Here is a 19,468-nt window from a genome sequence, read left to right as displayed (position 1 = left end):
CATGCTTGACACGAATTTCTGTATCTGGAGGTAGCAAACTGTCATGGGACAACTTTCCAAAGGGAGGATCAGAGCATCTCTTCACATTGCTGATCCTCTAGCTGTTCCTTATGCCTGTATCCGGTCCGTGTTCTTCTGTACAAGATGGCAATTTATTTTGGATTTTACCTGTCAACTGTACTAGTTAACCCCTTATTTGTCTTCTGTCGAGCACCTGACACTGTCTCTGGTGGCAATGTGGGCATGTGCAGCTCAGTAACCTTGGAGCTTGGTACTCAAGTGGAGCTTGAATCCATGTGTCTGGGTTTAAACATGTGAACCCTCAGCATGGACTTAGAGTGAGGAGCTAACACAAGCTTGATTTCTCTTGGTCTGGGTTGTTCAGAGCCTTTCTTACAGTTAGCTGTGGTGATGTTTTTACCTTGCATGACCAGCAAAAAAGAAAGTTGATGGGATTTGGATTTGTTTTCTGAAATAGTGGAATAATTTGAAAGGAAAATACATGCGGCATTAGGACAGTTTAGTGGGGTTTTCCCCCCATATATATTGTAGCTGGGGCTCAGTCATCTGTACTCTGTGGATGGTTTGTGCTCTATGAAGCTGTAACTCTGTTTTCAAAAAAAATAAAAAACAAAATCAGAGCATTTGAAGACGCATTACGTGAAAGCACATCATCTTTCTCTATTACTGGTGCAGTTGCTAACAATTAACTAGGTGCTGATGCTGCAGGCTGTGGTTTTGTAAGGGTGAGCTCATCTACGACCCGGATTCTTTCCGTCAGACAGAAATGTTCCAATTCAGAAAGGTACAGAAACATTTCTCGGCTGAAATACTGCTGTACAAAGTGAGATAGAATAATGACCATGTTGATTCATGTAACTTAAGGGGGTGAGGAGGGGAAATGTGATTAATCTTTGGCTGGAGGAAAAGGTAAGCATTTTTTTTTTAATGCTGTGGCCTTAAAGAGGAAAAGAAAAAATGCGGTTACAGCTGCAAAGCTTGAGCATCCATCTCTCTGAATGAAAATCTATCTGTACTTTAGGAGAGGACTGTGTTAATTTGTAATTGATTTGTGAAGAGACATTTAATTAGTTTCAGGGTACTGTGGCCTTTGCGCAGATTTTTTTTTATTTAATTTTTAGATAAATGGGAAATAAGTATTCATAAGGTATTTAATTCCTAGGGACTAACTTTCCTCAGAATAACTCCCCAGCCGAATTCTTGATCTTTCTTCCCACACTCGTGTTGCTTGGGGCGTTACTGGGCTTTGAGATCAATATGGGAGGCTTGAGCTGTTTTGTGTTTGAATTCCCAATGGAAGATGAGAAATTTTAGGGTTTTCAAAGGAGTAGCCAGAAGTTTTACATCCTCTAGGTAACATCACCAAAACCCACCCTACTTTGTCAAAGAAATTCTCAACTACACTTGAAGGGAGCAATGCTTATTCTCAAAAAGGGTGTTAATAATAGTTCTTTTAAAATACGGTACCTCTGCTGGAGGTGGGTGTTCTACAGGCAATTTTTGTGAGTATAGAGCTTGGTGGGAGGAGAAGATCACATGAGCATAAAAGTAGTAAAATGTGGCTTTTCTCATCAGTGAGCATTTACTGTCTTTCAAGAATGCATTGCTTCTGGTGAGAGTAACTGGCAATAAAGAGCAATTGAGTGTTACAAATTGGTCCATTGAATAATTGAAAAGAGTTGAAAATGACATCATTGACTTAAAGATGCTTCATCAACCCATCTAATCCCTCTGAGGTTCTCTGGGGCTTTATACTGATGGATAGAGTGGGGTTTTTTTCAGTATGCTCAGTGCTGCTGCTTATCAGCTGCTTGTCTGGCTGAGATTGGTCATCTTCATAATGTTACTATGTGGCTTTTTGCTTTTATTATTGCCTCTCTGTTCCATAATGTTTCATTTGAACAAATGAGTTAAGAAAAATATTAATTGTCCTTTGCACTAACTCCCTGGTTAGTTGAAAAGCAACTTGGTGTGTAGAGCTGATGGACCTGTAGATCTACGGAACAATTTCAACCTCGTCTTTTTAGCTACAGTTACAGATATCTCAAAGGTAGGAGTATGTAGCTTATCAGTTGGCATTGTTGTGGGCTCCAGTACCATGTTTTCATGTTAATGATTTGGAAGAATCATTAGGAAGTCATATCCTGAACACCTACAGACTAGAAATTAAACTAGAAAAGAAACTGCAGTTGCTCTGACCAGTTCCTGACTCATTGCCTGAAGGAAATGAGATGCAATGAAACATCTTGATTCTTAATAATGTCAAAAAGGATGGCAAGGAGGTAGCTCACAAAATCAGGGAGCTGAAAATGCAACAAAGCACTTGGAGAAAGAGCAGAAATGGTTTTCCCTTGTAAGGACAGGCATTGCACTATTTTAAAAGCAAACGGTCCTTTAAGTGGTTTTAATAACTATTGCAGGAGGAATATTGGGTTCATTTTGGTGCGGTTTTATTAAGGAAGCAGTGGGGAGATCTGGAGACACTGCAGTCAGGAATGGTAAAATTGGGGGCAGAATAAAAGGTGGGGGGAAGGCTAAGTTTAACTAGGCAAACTGGTATCTGCTGCTCTTATGGTCTGCAAATTTCTGAAAGATGTAAATACAAGAGGAAGAACCTCCATTCTTATGGATGTTGTAAAGGCTGATGTAACCATGAGTAGTGGGGCAGGATGGGCAACGGGAGTCAGCTGCCATTGGGATGACTCTTCCCCAATAAATCCTGAGCAGAAACATCATGCCCAAGAGGAGAGGCAGAAACTATCTTGTTTGGGACCAAGACATTCAGGGACATGCATCTTAATAAACATTTCCTCCTGAGCAGGAGTGGGATGAACACTAATTGTCTATGGTGCCCTCTGGTTTCCCTGGCTCATACTCACATTTGCTGGATATAAGTGTCATTACAAGTAATTGGAGTTAGATACGCAGATCAGAGGAAGAAACGGGCTGTGTCACTTATTAGCTAAAGGGTTGAAGTAATTAAATTTGCCAATTTAAAGCTACTTTCTTTCCCTGTCCTTCGAAAATACTGACCCTGCAGATTTTTGATGCTGAACTGTTCATTTCAATTTTGCAAGTGATATTCTCCTCTGGGAGTTTGATAAACTGTTCTTGAAAATGTGTATTAGAGAAAGGAAAGGAAGGAAATGGCCTTTGGGAGGGATAAGTTCAGTATCTCACTTTCTCTGTTCACCCTGTCTGTACAAATGGGACATGGTATAATGTATTTCCGTAAAGGAAAGGGGAAGGGAGGGCACCTACCAAAAAAAAATACAACAATTTTTAACAGGAGTAAAATATTTTCCTATCTCACAATATGCATCATTGTACCCTGGCAGAGAAAATAGGGGAAGAAAGACGAGATGTGTGAATTGCTCTTTCTCTAGTATCTTGTATCTGCTTGAGAGTTCTGCATATTCCTACTTTTCCTCATAGAGGAAACAACTTTTTCCATGCAGCACTAGATTTTGTGGCTAAGAAGAAGTTGCTTCCAGGCTTTTGTGCAGTACTTGCAATTCAAGTGAATAAGATTGGATGTGTTATAGAAACACTAAGATGGTAGTTGGAAGGTGCTTAATATTTATTATTTAGTATAATTGTGGAATTAATCACTGGAAATGAAGGATGGCTACAGAGGGGGCTTTTTATATAAATCCCTTTAATTAGATTGCATCATTGGAGAGATTATGAAGTTGGTGTTGGGCACAGCCGCTCCGCCTGATTATAGCTCAGCTAATGCAGAATTAACAAGGGATGGTGAGCAAAGGTATCATCCCAGCAGACAGGACAGAGAAGCTGAGTGGAGGAGGCAGGGCTTCTGCTGCAGGGCTGTGTAGGGATAACCCACCATGTGCTGCTGGCAATTGCCTGGGTTGTAGGAGACATTGCTTATCCATGTGGTGTTTAGAATTTAAAACCCAAAAAAGTGTCATGAGGAAAATGGAAATCCAGAGATGATAGCAGCAGGACTATATATCAAGTGGTTTAGCTACAGGCCATTCCTGCCATTGAGTTTAGTGTTGTTACACATCTGTTTAAGGCAGAAAGTGAAAATGTGATCTCATTGACGTTTGCTTAATCTTTTAGTGATAAAGTGCTACAGTTTACTATAGTAAGGGGAAAACGTGTAAAAGTCTCCTGGCCTTAAGCTGAAACTGTAACTAATGTACAAAATCCAGTTCTGTTAATTCCGTGTTAATTTCTTTCTGTCTGAGTGATTCATCTTTGCATCGTCCCTTCCACCTCCATCTGGGACATGCCTTAACACAGAAGGGCAGTTGCAGAAACTCATTACTTTTTGAGCATCTGTGAGAAATACTCAAAGTTGATTGCAGCAGGTTACATAAAAGGGGGATGAGCTTCACCAGTGATGTACATCTTCCTGCCAGATTTGGGTATGGAAGAGCTATCTTCAGAACACAAAAAAGGTGCTAAGTTTTAATTATCATTTAAGATTACCATTTAAGCGCTAGCTATAGCCTAGAGGGTTCCCTAGAAATCCCAGCAAACACCAAAGTTCCTGTAGGTGGTATGTATTTGAAAGTAGCAGAGCAAGATAAATTCTCATATATTAGCTTCATTTGGAAAAAATTGTGGCAGTGTGGTGTAGCTTTAAATGGTGATGTGTTACAGAGCCCAAAATGGAAGCGTACTGAAATCCTTTGGTGGGATGCAGGGGAAAGAATGTGGTTTTGCTGTGAGGGGTGGCTGTGAAGCAGTACTTTTGCAGAGTTCTGACTAAATAGGCCATGACAACATAAACTAAAATGCAATGAAAAATAAGGTACCACGCTGTCTCGGGTGTGTCTTAGCTGGTGAGCACCAGCTCGTGCGTTATCTCGATGTCATAACTGAACTGAGACAGAGTTGGTAATGATTTGTTTAAATCTGTAGCACAAGACAAGAGCTGAGCCTGGAATAGAATTACTCAAAGTCCATGTCTGCTCCTCACCCACTGGCTGCTTCACAAAGCATGGAGAGTGCTCTGCAGTGCTGAAGGAATGTCCTCTGGCCAAATTGGTGTTCTGCTTTATGAAGCAGGCTGAAGCTCTTGCTACAGCGCCATGTTCTATTGATTGTCAGTAGAAATATCAGATGGTGTCTTGGTTTTTTCTACTTGTAAATGTAATAAATTTTGTTCAAGAAGCATCTCCTCCTCCCAGCCTCCTTGCTGAGACCTTTGGTGAAAGGAGCTCCATGAAGGCTGTAGTTAGAGGTTCCTAAGAACTGTATTTTCATATTAAAATTGCAAGAATTGCAGAAAATTGCATTTGGATAAAGTCATTCTGAACTTGTGCTGGTTTTACTGAGCTTTTGTATCTTCATTAACTGGTGTTTGTTTTGTATTGTGTTGTTTTCTTTTTATGTAGCTCCCCAGAGGAATTTTGAAATTGCCTTTAAGATGTTTGATCTGAACGGTGACGGTGAGGTGGACATGGAAGAGTTTGAGCAGGCAAGTTGAATGACAGGTTGACTTCTTAATGCTATGGCATCTTAGTCATAAGTGCAGCACTCCTCTGCAATGTCATTGTGATTTATCTTCATGGTTAGTGCTGGTTTACATCTTTTCCTTCTGTCTTGCCTTAGTGCCTGCCTTTGTTCTTTTTGTTTTTTTAACTGGATGTTTCAAGACAGTTTTTCACTCAACTAGGGCAACTTTAAGTATAAACTCTGATTTGATATGACTTTGTCACCAAGGTATCTTAACAAGATGTTGCCTCCAATGTAGATAAAGAATTTTTTTCACTCTACTGGTGTCCTAGGATTTTGATCCTGTTTTCTTCCACAGCTTTTACTGCATTCCTTAATTTTGTCTTCAGAGAATAACTAGGATGAGTCTGCTTCGAAGAAGAATGTAGCCACTTATTTCCATGTGATTGAAAACATGTTATTAGGGTTTTTCCCCCCCCTACTACTTGCAAGGTTTCATCAATGGGGAGCTTGATGTAGGCTTTTTAATGAGCTTAGCCTGCATGTCTCATACTAGTGAGGTCCCCCTGAAAGCTGTAGTTTGTGACTGTATTAGCGTGAGAATAGATTGAAGACTTGAGTTGTCAGTGGAGAGAAGATCTGACCTCCAGAGGCAGAAGGTATGGTTTTCTTACCTGTGTAGAAAACAGCCTTAAGGCTTTGGAAACTCATAAACATCCTGAAGTCCCTGAATATTAGCAAAGCTCCTGGTGTGTGCTACTCATAAGAAGAAAATAAATGCATTTGCAAACAAGGGAATTGGCCAGTTGAGTGGAATCTCACTATCTCTGTTACAAAAGAACAAGGTAGAGGAGATAACACCACTAATCTACCTAATATTCATGTGGCCCCTGGCACTTCTGTGACCCAATATCCCTTAGAGCAGTATGTTTAATGGGCAAGTGGAAGCTTCTGCTTCTGGGCAAAGGAAATTATGCTCTCTGGCTTAAAAATACAACCTGCCCTTGCCAGGCTTTTTACACTGGAGGACATCCATATTTGGCGAAGGTGAAAAGATATCTGAGAACAAAACAGCCGTGAATAATCTAGTTACAAATTCTTATTCATCAGTTGATCGTAAGACTGGTTAACTTCGGAAGAGTCCTTAAGAGGGAATGCTTGGAGTGCTTGCTATAAATGGGGAGAACTAGTGGCAAAGCAGGTCTGTTTAAATAATTTCCCCCTTCTAATCTTTTGCTGTCATCCTCCTTGAATTATTACCTGTGGGTATGATGTTATTACTATGAGTTCGCTCCAGAGCTATACATCTGGTGAACTGTATGTTTTATGGGGTTTTGCAGGCTTTGGAGAAGAACGGAGTATGTTTATCTCCAATATGATATCCTTTCACTTGACAGTTTGTAATGTAAACACAGCAGTTTGTTCATGTTCCTTTAAGTGCAGATTTGAATACACAGCTGTGTACAGGTTATTGTGCTGTTTGGCACTGCCTCCCTATAAACTACTGATTTAGCTATGAAAAATTAAGCTTCCTGTTTTCCCAAGTGAAAAAAAAAAAACACTGTTCTTCATTCTGCTTGCACAGTGCAGGAATACAGCACTCCACTGCACCAATCTGATAATATTTAACAATTCAAAAGGTGTTTTACAGTAGCTACTAATGTTTTAGAGTGAAATCAATTATGGAGATAAATGAATTCAAGAAAAGTGGGGAACTGTTTACCGCCTACCAAAAATGTAGTGATGCCGAGGTACAAGGGCAGGTGTCATGCTTGGCTTTTTTGTTAGCCATGTAAAGTAAGAATGCTTCTTGAGGATGAATGTTTCAGAAGTGCTATGAAGATGAAGGTACAAAATTGAATTATCTCAAATCATCTGGTAGGCAAAGGGGTGTTATCTGTGCATTAAGTCATATAAAAGTCCTTAGAAGGGAAACATATTTTTATTAAGCTTGTTACATGCGCCACTGCCTCTACATAAGGGAATAAAATTCCTGGGTAGCATCAGAATATTTTGGTGAAGGCTGATCTTCCAGAGCTTTCGAGTCAGAGAATGAAGGAGCTGTATTGGAAAGTGAGAAGCAGCTAGCAATACTTCTGCAGGTATCACTGTAATTGATCTGCTGCACTTCCCAGAGAGAATTAATAGCTTTAGCAGGAGGCAAATATATAACAATAAACATACAACACACACAACAATTGGTATAAATACTCTGTTTCACTCCTTGTGTAAATGCCTGAGTAAACATGAGGGATGGCAGGGTTTGCAGGTTTATCCCATAAACGTCTTACCTGGTAGGGGCAGCTGGAACTGGTCCTTCAAGGAGATTTGCTGCCAGAGGTAACATCAGCTTAAAAGAGCAGCATTGCTTTGAGAAGAATGGGTAGAAGAAGAAGGGAAAGAAAAGGGTCATCAGAGAAGCATCATACTGTCCCTGATAGCTCTGAGCACATGGAAATTAATTTCATACTCGTTTTTCACACATAGTCATTGGAGACACCCAACAGTGGGTTTCTCTTCTCATTAATGTCTGCAAAACCTTAAGAGTATTCATCAAGAAAGAAAATTACTTGCAGTAATTTAGCTAATATGCAAGCAAGTCAGAGGCTTCAACTACTTAATAAGAAAATACTGAATTTTTTCAAGCCTCACTGAAGGGCCTGAGATTTTTTTCCCTACCTGATGCATATGATCAATGCATAGTGCTGAATAGCTTGGTGCCTGCATCAGTATCATCTTCACCTCTTCATGTTTCAGCATGTAAATTGTTTGCTTACTTTTCTAGTTTTAATTTAAAAGCTGAATGAAAAGTAGTAAACTCGCAGGCAGTGTTACTTGTGATTTCTTGTCAAACCATTAGCTATTTTCATTGATTTTTTTAATTGGTTTTCCTTGTCTGGTGCAAAAGGTGGGACAGAGCACAAACACTTAGGCTGAAATACACACAAAAGGCAGGGAAGCATATCTGTGCTTTACATCAGAGTACGATCGATGAACTGTGGGGGAGGACAGCACTGGCTGGGCTGGAGGGCAGCTTCTTGCAGTGGTTGCCTGCCTTTCTGGGTGTTAGATGGATTGCCTAAGATAGGTACCAGCCAAATAATTTTGGCTCCAGTGCCTACAGATGGATTTTCAAACTGTACGACACTTTTTTCCTTTCTTTTCTGAGAGAAAGAGTGGTGTAGGATGCCATATAAATAACACCCAAGAAAACATGCTCTATTGAACAGTCTGCAATGTGGTAAACACTCGCTTCTGCAGAAACAGGGGCAATTTTCCAAGCTGGTCATAAACTGCATTGCTTCAGACAGTTTATAAATATTTGTCTCCTAAATGTGCTTGCAGATCTTGCAGTTAAAGTGGAACACAAAGCAAAATAAGGAGTTGGTATTTACAGGGCAAAAATCCTTCCTCACATCATAGTGTATATTTTAAAAAAAACCTCAAAACCTTTTTTATGTAGTTTTTTTTCCTCTGACTCGACTTGATTTTCCCTTATAGTGGAAGAATAGCCAGGAGTCTGTGTTTCAGAGGCAGCGTTTCAAGTCGGGGAAGTCCAGCAGCAACATGCAGTGTTCTCCACAGTATCCCCTTTGGGGTTGTTTCGACGCTCACTATGTTGTCAGGAAAAAAAATGGACATGCCATATACCATGATAACAAGGTTCTGGCATCCTTTCGACAGCTGGAGCTCTTGGCAGCTGTTTTTCTTCCTCCAACTTTTGTCAACAGGAGGAAGAGGCTGAAGGCAAAGCAACAGTGTTAGCTGGAGCTTTGGGAAGTCTGTGCTGTTGAGGCTATGCTGAGTGCCAGGCAGCACACTGGGTGGCTCTTTTTTCCCTCCTTTCTTACACTCATCCTTAAAATGAATCCTGCTGCTGCCTTGTTGGAAGAGATGAGTTGTTACACAAAAAATAAGCCTGGCTTCTCATATCCCAGCAGCAATCATTCAGATGGGCAGATGCTGGGAAGGGGGTAGTAGGATACTTGGGGATGGTGAGAGGAGGGGATTGAGTATTTGGCTTGGCTGCCCCCTTAAATTAGCACAGGACCCTTACAATAACAAACTCCTGATTTTTCAGGCTGTGGCATCCTTGATGTTCAACATTTTGCATACTGTAGGGGTCAGGGAAGTTGTCCTGCATGCCCTTGCTCTGTGCCATAGCATCCCCTCAAGTTGAGCAGTGCTTTCAAGAAAGTACCAGGGCACTACTGAGAGCTCAGAGGAGAAGAAGGAGGAAGGTTGCCTGTGTGGTTTGTCTGAGATATTGCTGTTATAATGTGTGCTTTCACACTTGGCTTTGTGCAAATATCCCAGTCTGCTGGTAACTCAGATACTTCTGCATCATTTATTCTGCTGTTGCTGCCGTTGGGATTGTATTTGGGCTGATGCAGTCTGTGGGACTCTTGGAGAGCTCTTTGTTGCAGGTGGGTCAGTCCCTGCCTGCAGATCAGCTTGCTGCACAGCCCCAGGGATGGAGGATTCTAGCTACGGCAGAAAGCAGCAGGCAGCAAGGAGCATGTGCTTCTGGGTTAGAAAACCCCTGGTTTTGTACACAAGGGGAAAGGAAATACATTGTGGGCTTACTGAGGTTGGTGTGAGCTGACAAGGATGTGCAGTACAGTAAGAATGGAAGCTCCAAAACGTGTGCAGGTTTTTTTATTTCCTCACAGTTGTCTTGGCTTTCTTTCCTCCTGCAACTTTGCTGGGAAAAAGCTGCTCTCTGCTGACCAGGCTTAGGATCAGCACTAGAGAGCTAACCTGCAGACTGGGTGAATTGTTTCTTAAGAGTCATTTAAGTGTTTCATACTCTTCTTTCTTTAAAAAGAACTGAAAAAAACCCAAAGCCTAAGTTCAGCCAAATTTTTGAGTTATGTCTTTCAAGAATTATTTCAGGAAGAAAAAGATCGCACATCTAAGCATGGTGTACTTTGTACTGATACTTGACTGGTATAAACCCCAGTGCTGTTTTTTAAACTAGCATCCTTCTTCTTATTTTTAGGTCCAGAGCATCATTCGTTCCCAAACCAGCATGGGAATGCGTCACAGAGACCGGTCTACAACGGGGAACACACTGAAAACTGGCTTCAACTCTGCATTAACAACATACTTCTTTGGAGCAGATCTGAAGGGGAAGCTGACCATCTCCCACTTCCTCGACTTCCAGCGCAAACTGCAGCATGACATTCTGAAACTTGAGGTTTGGGTTATTTTTACACATGGGAGAGGGCAGTACAGCATTGGGCTATGCTGCATGATGTGGTTCATGGAGGAAGAGCAAGAGTGTGGGAAAGGTTCAGAGGGAATTACTACAGCTGCAGCTCTTGGCACTCATGGGTCTAGTCTGTTGTTAAATTTCTGATGAACATTTTGGTGCCCGTGGCACTTGTCAGGAACATCTCCAGCTTTTGTCCATAGTTGCTCTTGTGGAGTTGAAGCAGCAGCCAGCTTGGCTATCCCCCCATGTGGTACTTGCCTTGCTGTTGTCTTGGCACTACCCATGGAGATGACTGAGATGCTTTAATAAAAAAGAACCAATAGAGGGAATGTGGGGCATGTTGCTACCTTACTGACACTGGTTTGTGTCAATCCTAATGAGTGAGCTGTGTCCTGGGATGACCAGGGTTTACAACATTCGCAAAACTCTTCACCTCTGCTTTTGACCCTGCCTTCTTGTTTGCTTCACTATTCTGAATATTTCATAGAATCATAGAATCATAGAATAGTTAGGGTTGGAAAGGACCTCAAGATCATCAAGTTCCAACCCCCCTGCCATAGGCAGGGACACCTCACACTAAACCATCCCACACAAGGCTTCATCCAACCTGGCCTTGAACACTGCCAGGGATGCAGCACTCACAACCTCCCTGGGCAACCGATTCGAGTGTCTCACCACCCTAACAGGAAAGAATTTCCGCCTTATCTCAAATCTAAACTTCCCCTGGTTAAGTTTTAACCTGTTACCCCTTGTCCTGTCACTACAGTCCCTGACGAAGAGTCCCTCCCCAGCATCCCTATAGGCCCCCTTCAGGTACTGGAAGGCTGCTATGAGGTCTCCACACAACCTTCTCTTCTCCAGGCTGAACAGCCCCAACTTCCTCAGCCTGTCTTCATATGGGAGGTGCTCCAGTCCCCTGATCATCCTCGTGGCCCTCCTCTGGACTTGTTCCAGCAGTTCCATGTCCTTTTTATGTCGAGGACACCAGAACTGCACACAATACTCCAGGTGAGGTCTCACAAGAACAGAGTAGAGGGGCAGGATCACCTCAGTGTAAGTGTTCAAGCCTTGTTTGAATACTTCTAAATAGGTGATCTCTGTTACGTGACCTCCATTATTCACTCCTGGATTAATGTGCTTTATAAAAAATGTCATCCATCTCTTCTGAGTTTTTTACTTTTGAATTGAATTGAAGGCCTCCTTTTTTTTTCTTTGCATTAACGTGAGTTAATACCAGCTCCTAATCTCCTACCTCTAGTCACATAGCCTGAATTTAAGCATTAAGCTTTAAAATTTGGTTCTTTTGAATACAGCGACTACAGCTGTGTCTCAGTTCCCAAAGGGAGCTGACTCAATTAGAAACAGTGCCCTTCCCTGCAACAGGCTCAGAGGTTTGACCTGGCTTGAGTAAAGCCAGGCTTTTATTTGCAGCAGAAATGAAGATTTGTGCACAAGAATATTGGCCCACAACCGTAACCTGTTAAGCCAACAGTGTTCAGACCTCACTACCATTTCAGTCTGATGTGTGAATGTCTGCGTGCTCAGGTTGTGTGATCCAGCTAACAAACAGCATTTTATTAAGTTCCTATTAAGTCAGTTGTTGCAAACTTTAGCTGAATTTGTTCCGTTTTTTATTTGGACTTTCACAAATCTATGAAAGAAACTTACTCAAGGAATTTTTTTTTCTTTTTTTTATGAAGGTAATTGTCCAGTTCACGGACTTAATATAACTGGTCTTTAAAGCAGGTGGTGTGGCTCTGCATTTGCAGGGGTGTAGGCTGGTTGAAGACAATGTGCTTTGTGAACTGGAAAGTATCAATTCCTCAGTGTCTCTACAAATTGAAACAAGTGAAATACTTTTTAAGGTTAAGAAAAATAAGCTGAAGCTCAAACACAAAGGGAAGGGAAATAGAGATGATTCATCCTTGTAAATAGAGATTATTCTGTCCTCTTTCTCTGCCCAGCTCTGGTTTCCCACTGCCATATTCACTCCAAGGGCAGGCAACAAGGAAGCACTTAAGTATTTTTTTTACCCTATGCTGGAGTCCTCTGCTCCCTCCATGGGTCCCAACTTATTAAGAAGCAATGATTTTTTTTCAGTTTCATGGTACTTTTTTCTTCTCCTCCTGCAACAGTTTAGTACTAATTTAATTCTTACTGATTTCAGTCAATTGTGCATCGTCCTGGTGCATGTTAGTTGCCTTTCTAATGAGTTAGTTATTAAAGATATTTATGTCTTTAAGTTAATATCATAAATGCATCATTATCAAATTCCTGATAGCACCCTTGAGCAGAGTGCTGTGCTGTGCTTAGCATTTTTTATACTTACTTTAACTGAAAAACTGACCTACGCAAAGATAAAGTTCTGTTCCACCAAGCTGAATTTTCATCTAAGTTCATGATACCCATTTTTTTGTGTTCATAGTTCTCATCAATTTAGGCAATACAGGCCTATTTCTGTCCTCAGCATTATGCAACGTGGCCTCTCTCCTCTTCTACTTTTCTCTCTTTTGACATGATCTCCCACCTTGTCTCCTTGCTTCACATTTGATGTGTTTGTTCATGGTAAAGAATCTTTTCAGACATATCTAGTGGGTTTGCATTGCTCCTTTTACAAGGGGTGATGTAATGAACTTCTTCACTTAAAAAATGTGGTAATTCAGAGAAGAGACATCCCTCATTGACCCATGCAAATCAGAGCAGTGAGAAGTGGTGCTACGAAATACTGTACTACACAGCATCAGGTAACTCGTGTAGCCAATTTTTAACGGTTTCCCTTATTAGGTATGTCTGTTCAGGTAATGAGCCTGTGAGCACAGTGGTCCTTCAACAGCCCCATGCTCAATAGGCCATGCGGATCATCTCTGGATCCTTCTGTTGGCATGAGTAGTGTTACTGGGAGACAAGAAGGACATGAAAGGAGCTGGTGGCACGTCTGCCAGGGGCTCAGCTGAACTCCTGTACCCTCATCTATTCATCCTTTGCTGGCTTAACAAAATTAGTACATGGTCTGAAGCTGGGATGTTATTTTGAAAACCAGTTTTTGTTCATGTTTGGTCTCTGAACTCCAGAAAAAGCTTTGGTGAATTGCACCATCAGCAGGTCTGAAGAGTATCTCCTGGGGCTGGCGCGGTCCCTAAGCAGCACAGTACCCCTGTTCTCAAACAGGGATGCTTTATTTCTTCCAAAAGAAATCTACTTTAAGGTCTTTTTTAAAGCTGTTTTCCCTTTGGCTCAGGATCCAGGTGTAGCTGCACTTAATATGCTGGAGAACCAGTTTCTTCTGCTGACTGTGAAGGTGGGACAAGAGTTTCACAAGGAAAGTGAACCCACTTTCCTCTTACTGATTTTGATTTTTTTTTTCTTTTTTCATTACCAAAATATTCATGCATGTTGTTAAGATTGAGCAGACACTTTCTCAGAGGAGTTAGATCAGAGAAAGCCCTGAACATTTCAATGTTCCTTATGGCTGAAGTGCTGACAGCATGTTTAAGTAACCAGCGCCTGGTGTTTTCTTCTTCGTTTTTTGTTTGTTTTTTGTTTGGTTGGGTTTTTTTATGAAAGTATATTTTCCATCATTTAATGGAAACTCAGCAATCAGCTTGGTTGCAGGAAAGGAAGGATGAGAAAAGTAACCACAGCCAGAGGGAGAGGAGAAGCTTTTGATGGCTTTTTACAACTTCTTGTGGTTTGGCTACCATGAGCAAGCCATGGCCACCTCCTGGTGTTGCAGGGTGACCCAGCTTAGCAAAGGCTGAGGCAGAGGAGCCAACACACTGAATGGGGCAGGCTCCCAGCAAAGTCCTCACTGTTTTCTTACTGCATTCATGCTGCCTTGCATTAGTGCTTACGGAAAGACTTCTTTTCTTATCACTTTGTGTGACAAACCTTGATGAGTTTGTCTGGACAGGCCCTGCAGCTATAGTGTATTATGTTAGGACAGGCAGTATTGGATTCAAATGGTGGTTTGTTGGTTTATTTGAGTGGAAGTACTGTGTGAGGTAAGAAGATGAATAGGACTTGACATCATTGTTTATGCTGTTTCTGCTTGTTACTGTCTGTCCTAGATATTACCGTGTCCTTGCTGGACCAAGAGGAGTCCCAACCAGCCTGTGGGTCTCTTCCAGCCTAAATTTTTCTGTGGTTATGTAAGTGCACATAGAAAAGATGTGTTAGCCCTTTGTTCTCTGCATCTGGGTCACCCTTGAAAGGCAACCTAAACCCTGCTAATAGCAGTGATTTAATCTTCATATTTAGTTTTATTTCCCCAGGTCTCCTTCTGCCAGCAGTGGGATATATGCCTATGGCATAAGCCCTTAGTAAAGATACTTTTTTTGTTTCCAGATTGCCTGCAGTGAGGTTTCTATAGCACATTGTTTCCCTGATGGTACTCACAGAGAGCATTTGTTCTTAGATGAATTGGTGAAGCAGGTACTAATCCAGCCCTGCACCTTGTAGGTGGGGGGCTGTCTTTCTGGAAGGAGATGCCATGGCTAGAGAGGCAAGATTGTGCTTCATGGCTTTGAGCAACCCCGCATCTCAAGTCTGGTGTGATCTAGGGTCTACATTTTGAGGTAGTGAGATGCAGCTTCATATGGAGGAGCTTGCCAGATAGGTTGAAGAGTCAGATCCTCATGCAGCTGTGTGTCCTTATGCTTATACATAGGAATCTTTGCAGATTATTGTTTACCCAAGGATGCCTCAACAGGGGTCCCTCCCAGGGAAAAGGTCTTCCAAGCTCTGAGGCAAAGAGGAGTAAAATGGGATTCTGTGAGAATACAGCAAAGGTACCACACATCATTGCTGCCATTCAGAAAATCACTTATTATACGTGTCTGTTCTGTGACAGGTGATGAGAGTAACTTCTTTACCCTGGGAACTCATGTTTTCATGACCAGTGCTTATAAGATTGCTGCGTGGTTTGGTTTTTCTGAAAGGGTGATGGATGCTCTTCCATCTGCACATATCGTTAGAAAGTTCTAGATCTTTTTGGATCTCAACCCTGTCTTAAAGAGATATTTTGGCTTCAGAAAGCATTTGTAATGCTTCACAATCTGGTTTTAGGATAATAACTTGAGTCTGTAAGTGCCTTTCTGTTCTGAGTCCCAGTGCTGGGGTAGTTGGTATCTAAGAAGTCCTGTACAAGTATTAAAAGCTACTGTGTTGTTACCAACTTACTCTTCTTTATATTTGCAGTTCTGATTTGGTTTTATGGGGGCTTGCAGACTGATACAGATTTTCAGTGATTTGCTAGCATAGGCTATAAAGCTTGTGGTAATGAGTTGCGTTTCTTGGTATCCGCTGCAGTAATTTAGGTGAAAGAAAAGAGTAACTTGAATTGTTTTGCCTGGCATGAAAAAGGAAGTTTGGCAGTGTCAGGCTGGCTAAGCTTCATAAGGAAGGGTCCAAAAGTCAAAACTTCTTGGAGGTTAATTTACTATTGAACTTATATGAGACATTTTCATTTTAAGTCACCTGTATGTCAGTCTTTGTCATGGTTAGCGGTGTGGTCTCACAAAGTTGTCCCTTACCTGCTGATCTGCTCACGGTCAGTTTCACTGCTGGCCTGGCCACTGTGGAAACAATGATGGGGGATATAACATTTTCACTTTTTTCTTATGAATTCCTCCTTCTCTGCATCCTGTATTTTGTGTACTTACATAGTTTTCCCAGTTCTGTATCTAGTTCTATATCTATGTCCTTTATATTTCCTCCTTTTAGTCCCCTACTTGCTCTCTCTTCCTTTGCATGGTCATGCCATATGAAAAACCAAACCAGCACTTGTGAAGTTCTCTTTAATGGGGCAATTGATGGCAGATACAAAAATTGCTTGGGTTCGTTGTTAGTGATTTCCTGACCTAGTTGCAGTTCTTACCCGAGGTGTCTCTCACTGTGCCATCTCTGATGTGCGAATGTCTTAAAGGGATGGTTTGAGTCACCTGAGATGTGCCTCTGAGACTGTGGGATGAAGTATTAAAAGATAAACTTTGAAATCATATGGTGTGCCATGGGGAAGGAGAGAAGGATAGGCTGATCATTAAACACAGAAAACCTGAAGTGTGCCTCAGGGCTCATCCCAGAGGACGTGTGATTCAGTGGGAAGGTGAGGTGGGGATGCAGCACTGGGAGGACCCAGGTTCTGTAACACATGTACTGCACAGCTTGAGAGCTCCTGCCCCAGGGAGCACAAGCACTGTAGCTGGGTTGTGAGCAGTGGGAGGGAGGCAGTCCAAGCCCTGGGGGTGGTGAAGGGCAAACAATGGCTGCTGTGAGAGGGAATAGGTAAAGCACAGAATTAGAGCAGGAAGAGGAATATTAATGAGCTGAGAGCACAGTTAAAAAGCAGCCACTTTTTAGTAAAAACCAAAGAAAGACCTGGAGCAGCTTGACTTTTATATCTGTGTTTTGGTGTGTTGCCTAGGAGCCTCTTCTTTGCTAAGACAACAGACCAAATGTGTGCTTATGAACTGCCCGTGCAGCTGCGGGATAAAGCTGAGAATCATGGGAGATGATGGTGGAGAATCAGATCTGTTTAATGAGGGGAGACCTCCTGCAGTGATCCTCTGCTACCCAGTTGTCTCTTTGTGCTACTACATACCAAGTTCAGCCTGAACCTCTTTCTTTTGGTCAATCCCAGTTGGCAAAGCAGATAGGGAAAGATCACTGGATGGGATGTCTTACATATCATAGCCATTTCTGTCAGAGAATGAGAGCACACACTCTGTGTCTGTGTCACTATTGTCATCCCCTGACTCTAGTTTCAAGGTATGTTGATAGCTAATAACTTTTAACCAGCAGCTCTGGAAGGCAAGAGGAACTTGCTGCTGAGGCTTTTTTCCCCTCCAGAAGTCTTTACTAGAGTCGGGGATGGACGAAGCCATGATGAGTTCAGTGCCAAGGAGAGGAGTTGTCAGGCTTATTCCTGCAGATCTGTATATTCCCTCTCCTGTGTTTAATATGTTAGAAGTTTTAGGGAATAGAAATAAAGCTGATGATAGCTGTGAAGGTGTCACAGAATTTTGTGACATTTTTAGTTAAAAATGGGATCATTTGACCATGATGTATAGTTTCATGTTAGGAAACCCTGTAGATAAGGAGTCACAGCCCAGCATATACATATGTTAAGCTGGGAATTTCTATTCAAGCAGTTGAAATTATTTGGACAGGTTATCATGTTTTTGATGGCATTCAAAGCTTCTGACAGCCTCCTTATATCTTGGCATGTGAATGGAAAGGGTCATGTGAAGCTTTCGGGTCGACTGTACTGTCTCAGGGTTTGGGGAAAGATGGTGTCAGGTTTAGAGTGGGATGTTAATGTGTGAAAAAGAAATCTGGAAAATAGGAATAAATTATGAGGCCATGGCATGTGCAGTTTAACAGAAAGATGGAAGGGAGATAAAACTATCTCAGTAAACATGAGGAGTCATTATAAGGAAGACTGGGGCAACTAATTTTTATCAATCAGTAACAGCAGAGCAGGTAATGAAAGGCTTAAACGTGCACCAGGGAAAGTTTAGTTTAAATACAAGGCAGGTTGAACTTCAGTCCCTTTTTTCATTAGGAAGGGACAGTGCTGGTGGGTGGGTGGTTCACCGTCATGGGCGAGGTACCAAAAGCTGTGCTTCTTGTGTCTATGGAAGATGCCATAAATGCTATTCCTGACTAATTCCTGCCCAGTACAGGCTGCAAAAGCAAGTGGTGAAATGGCCTGTACCAGGGGAATCAAACCCTTCCAGTGCCTCACTCTGAGAGGTGGAGGAAGAGTCAGATGTCAGCTGTGGGGTGGTTTGAGGGGCTCAGGATCATAAGAGCACATCAAGCATCTTCATGCCAGCTGTCAGTTGCTTGGTAAGACATCCTGGGGGTGCTGACCAGTGTGCTTCAAGTAGTGGTGGGCACACTGGCCCGTGGACTGTACTTCAGTCGACTCTATGCTCAGCCTACATGAGAACAGGAAGACTATGTCTGGCTGTGTGGTTGTCTTCAACATACCCGTTGGATTGAAATTAAGCAAAAGCACTCAGGCAGCCACTTCTTAAATTTTGTCTTAGCTGTAAGTCGTTTCCACTCCATCAGCAGTGACAAGTGAGCAGTTGCAGTGCTACAGATGGCACCAACACACTGAGGTTAAGGGTAGTGGCACCGAGGAGGTACCCAGCATCAAGACAATCCTTTACCACCATCCTGTGGTCAGCAGACCAAAATAGTCAGTGGTCCAGAAGTGTGCCACTGAAGTTGGCATGGGTGTAACGACATGCGAATTGGGGTGCTGCAGCTGCTTGTGAACCTTGCTGGGACGTCACTCAAAGGCACTGGAGTAGCTTTGCCATCTTCTCATTTGGGATGGGTGCTTCATGGACTGATTAAAGCAACCATCACAGTGCGTGGTGAGAAAACACCCACTATGGTATATGCTGCTGTTTTGCTTATATTTGAACTGGGTGACTTAAATGTGGTTGATGCAGCAGCTCTGCAGGGGAAGCCGTTTGAGGATTTTATTGGAATTTCTATTTATTGCATCATTAGTAGCAGTAAAGGGTTTGGCTCTGTAAGAACGGGCTCCTTTGGTTTATGAAGTGTGTGTAAATCTACTTCCAAGCTCCCACAGTGCAGCATGCTGAGCCCTGTGCTCATGCAGGGCCTTTTGTAGGACCTCTGTGAATAAAATCCCCAGAATGATGTTTTGAGTAATTATGTTGCCATGAGAGCATGTGTGGAGGTTTGTATCACTGAGTCCATAAAGTAGAAGGGATAAGCTAGTTAGCATGGATGCTTTTGTTCATGTATGGTTCAGTTAGC

General features: G+C 42.1%; 1 protein-coding gene across 4 annotated transcripts in view; it reads left to right on the top strand.

Moving 5' to 3' along the window:
* MICU1 (mitochondrial calcium uptake 1) overlaps positions 1-19,468 on the top strand; it is a 112,668-nt gene that overhangs the window by 67,446 nt on the left and 25,754 nt on the right. For all 4 annotated transcript variants that reach the window (XM_065671073.1, XM_065671070.1, XM_065671071.1 and 1 more), the window contains 2 exons: positions 5,391-5,473; positions 10,454-10,651. In XM_065671073.1, coding sequence (XP_065527145.1) covers positions 5,391-5,473; positions 10,454-10,651 — 281 coding nt within the window. The remainder of the gene's footprint in view (positions 1-5,390; positions 5,474-10,453; positions 10,652-19,468) is intronic.

This window comes from Lathamus discolor, chromosome 3 (assembly GCF_037157495.1).
Source record: "Lathamus discolor isolate bLatDis1 chromosome 3, bLatDis1.hap1, whole genome shotgun sequence".
Lineage (NCBI taxonomy): Eukaryota > Metazoa > Chordata > Aves > Psittaciformes > Psittacidae > Lathamus > Lathamus discolor.
The sequence above is the reverse complement of the archived record's forward strand: the minus strand, read 5'-3'. Positions and strand labels throughout refer to the sequence as shown.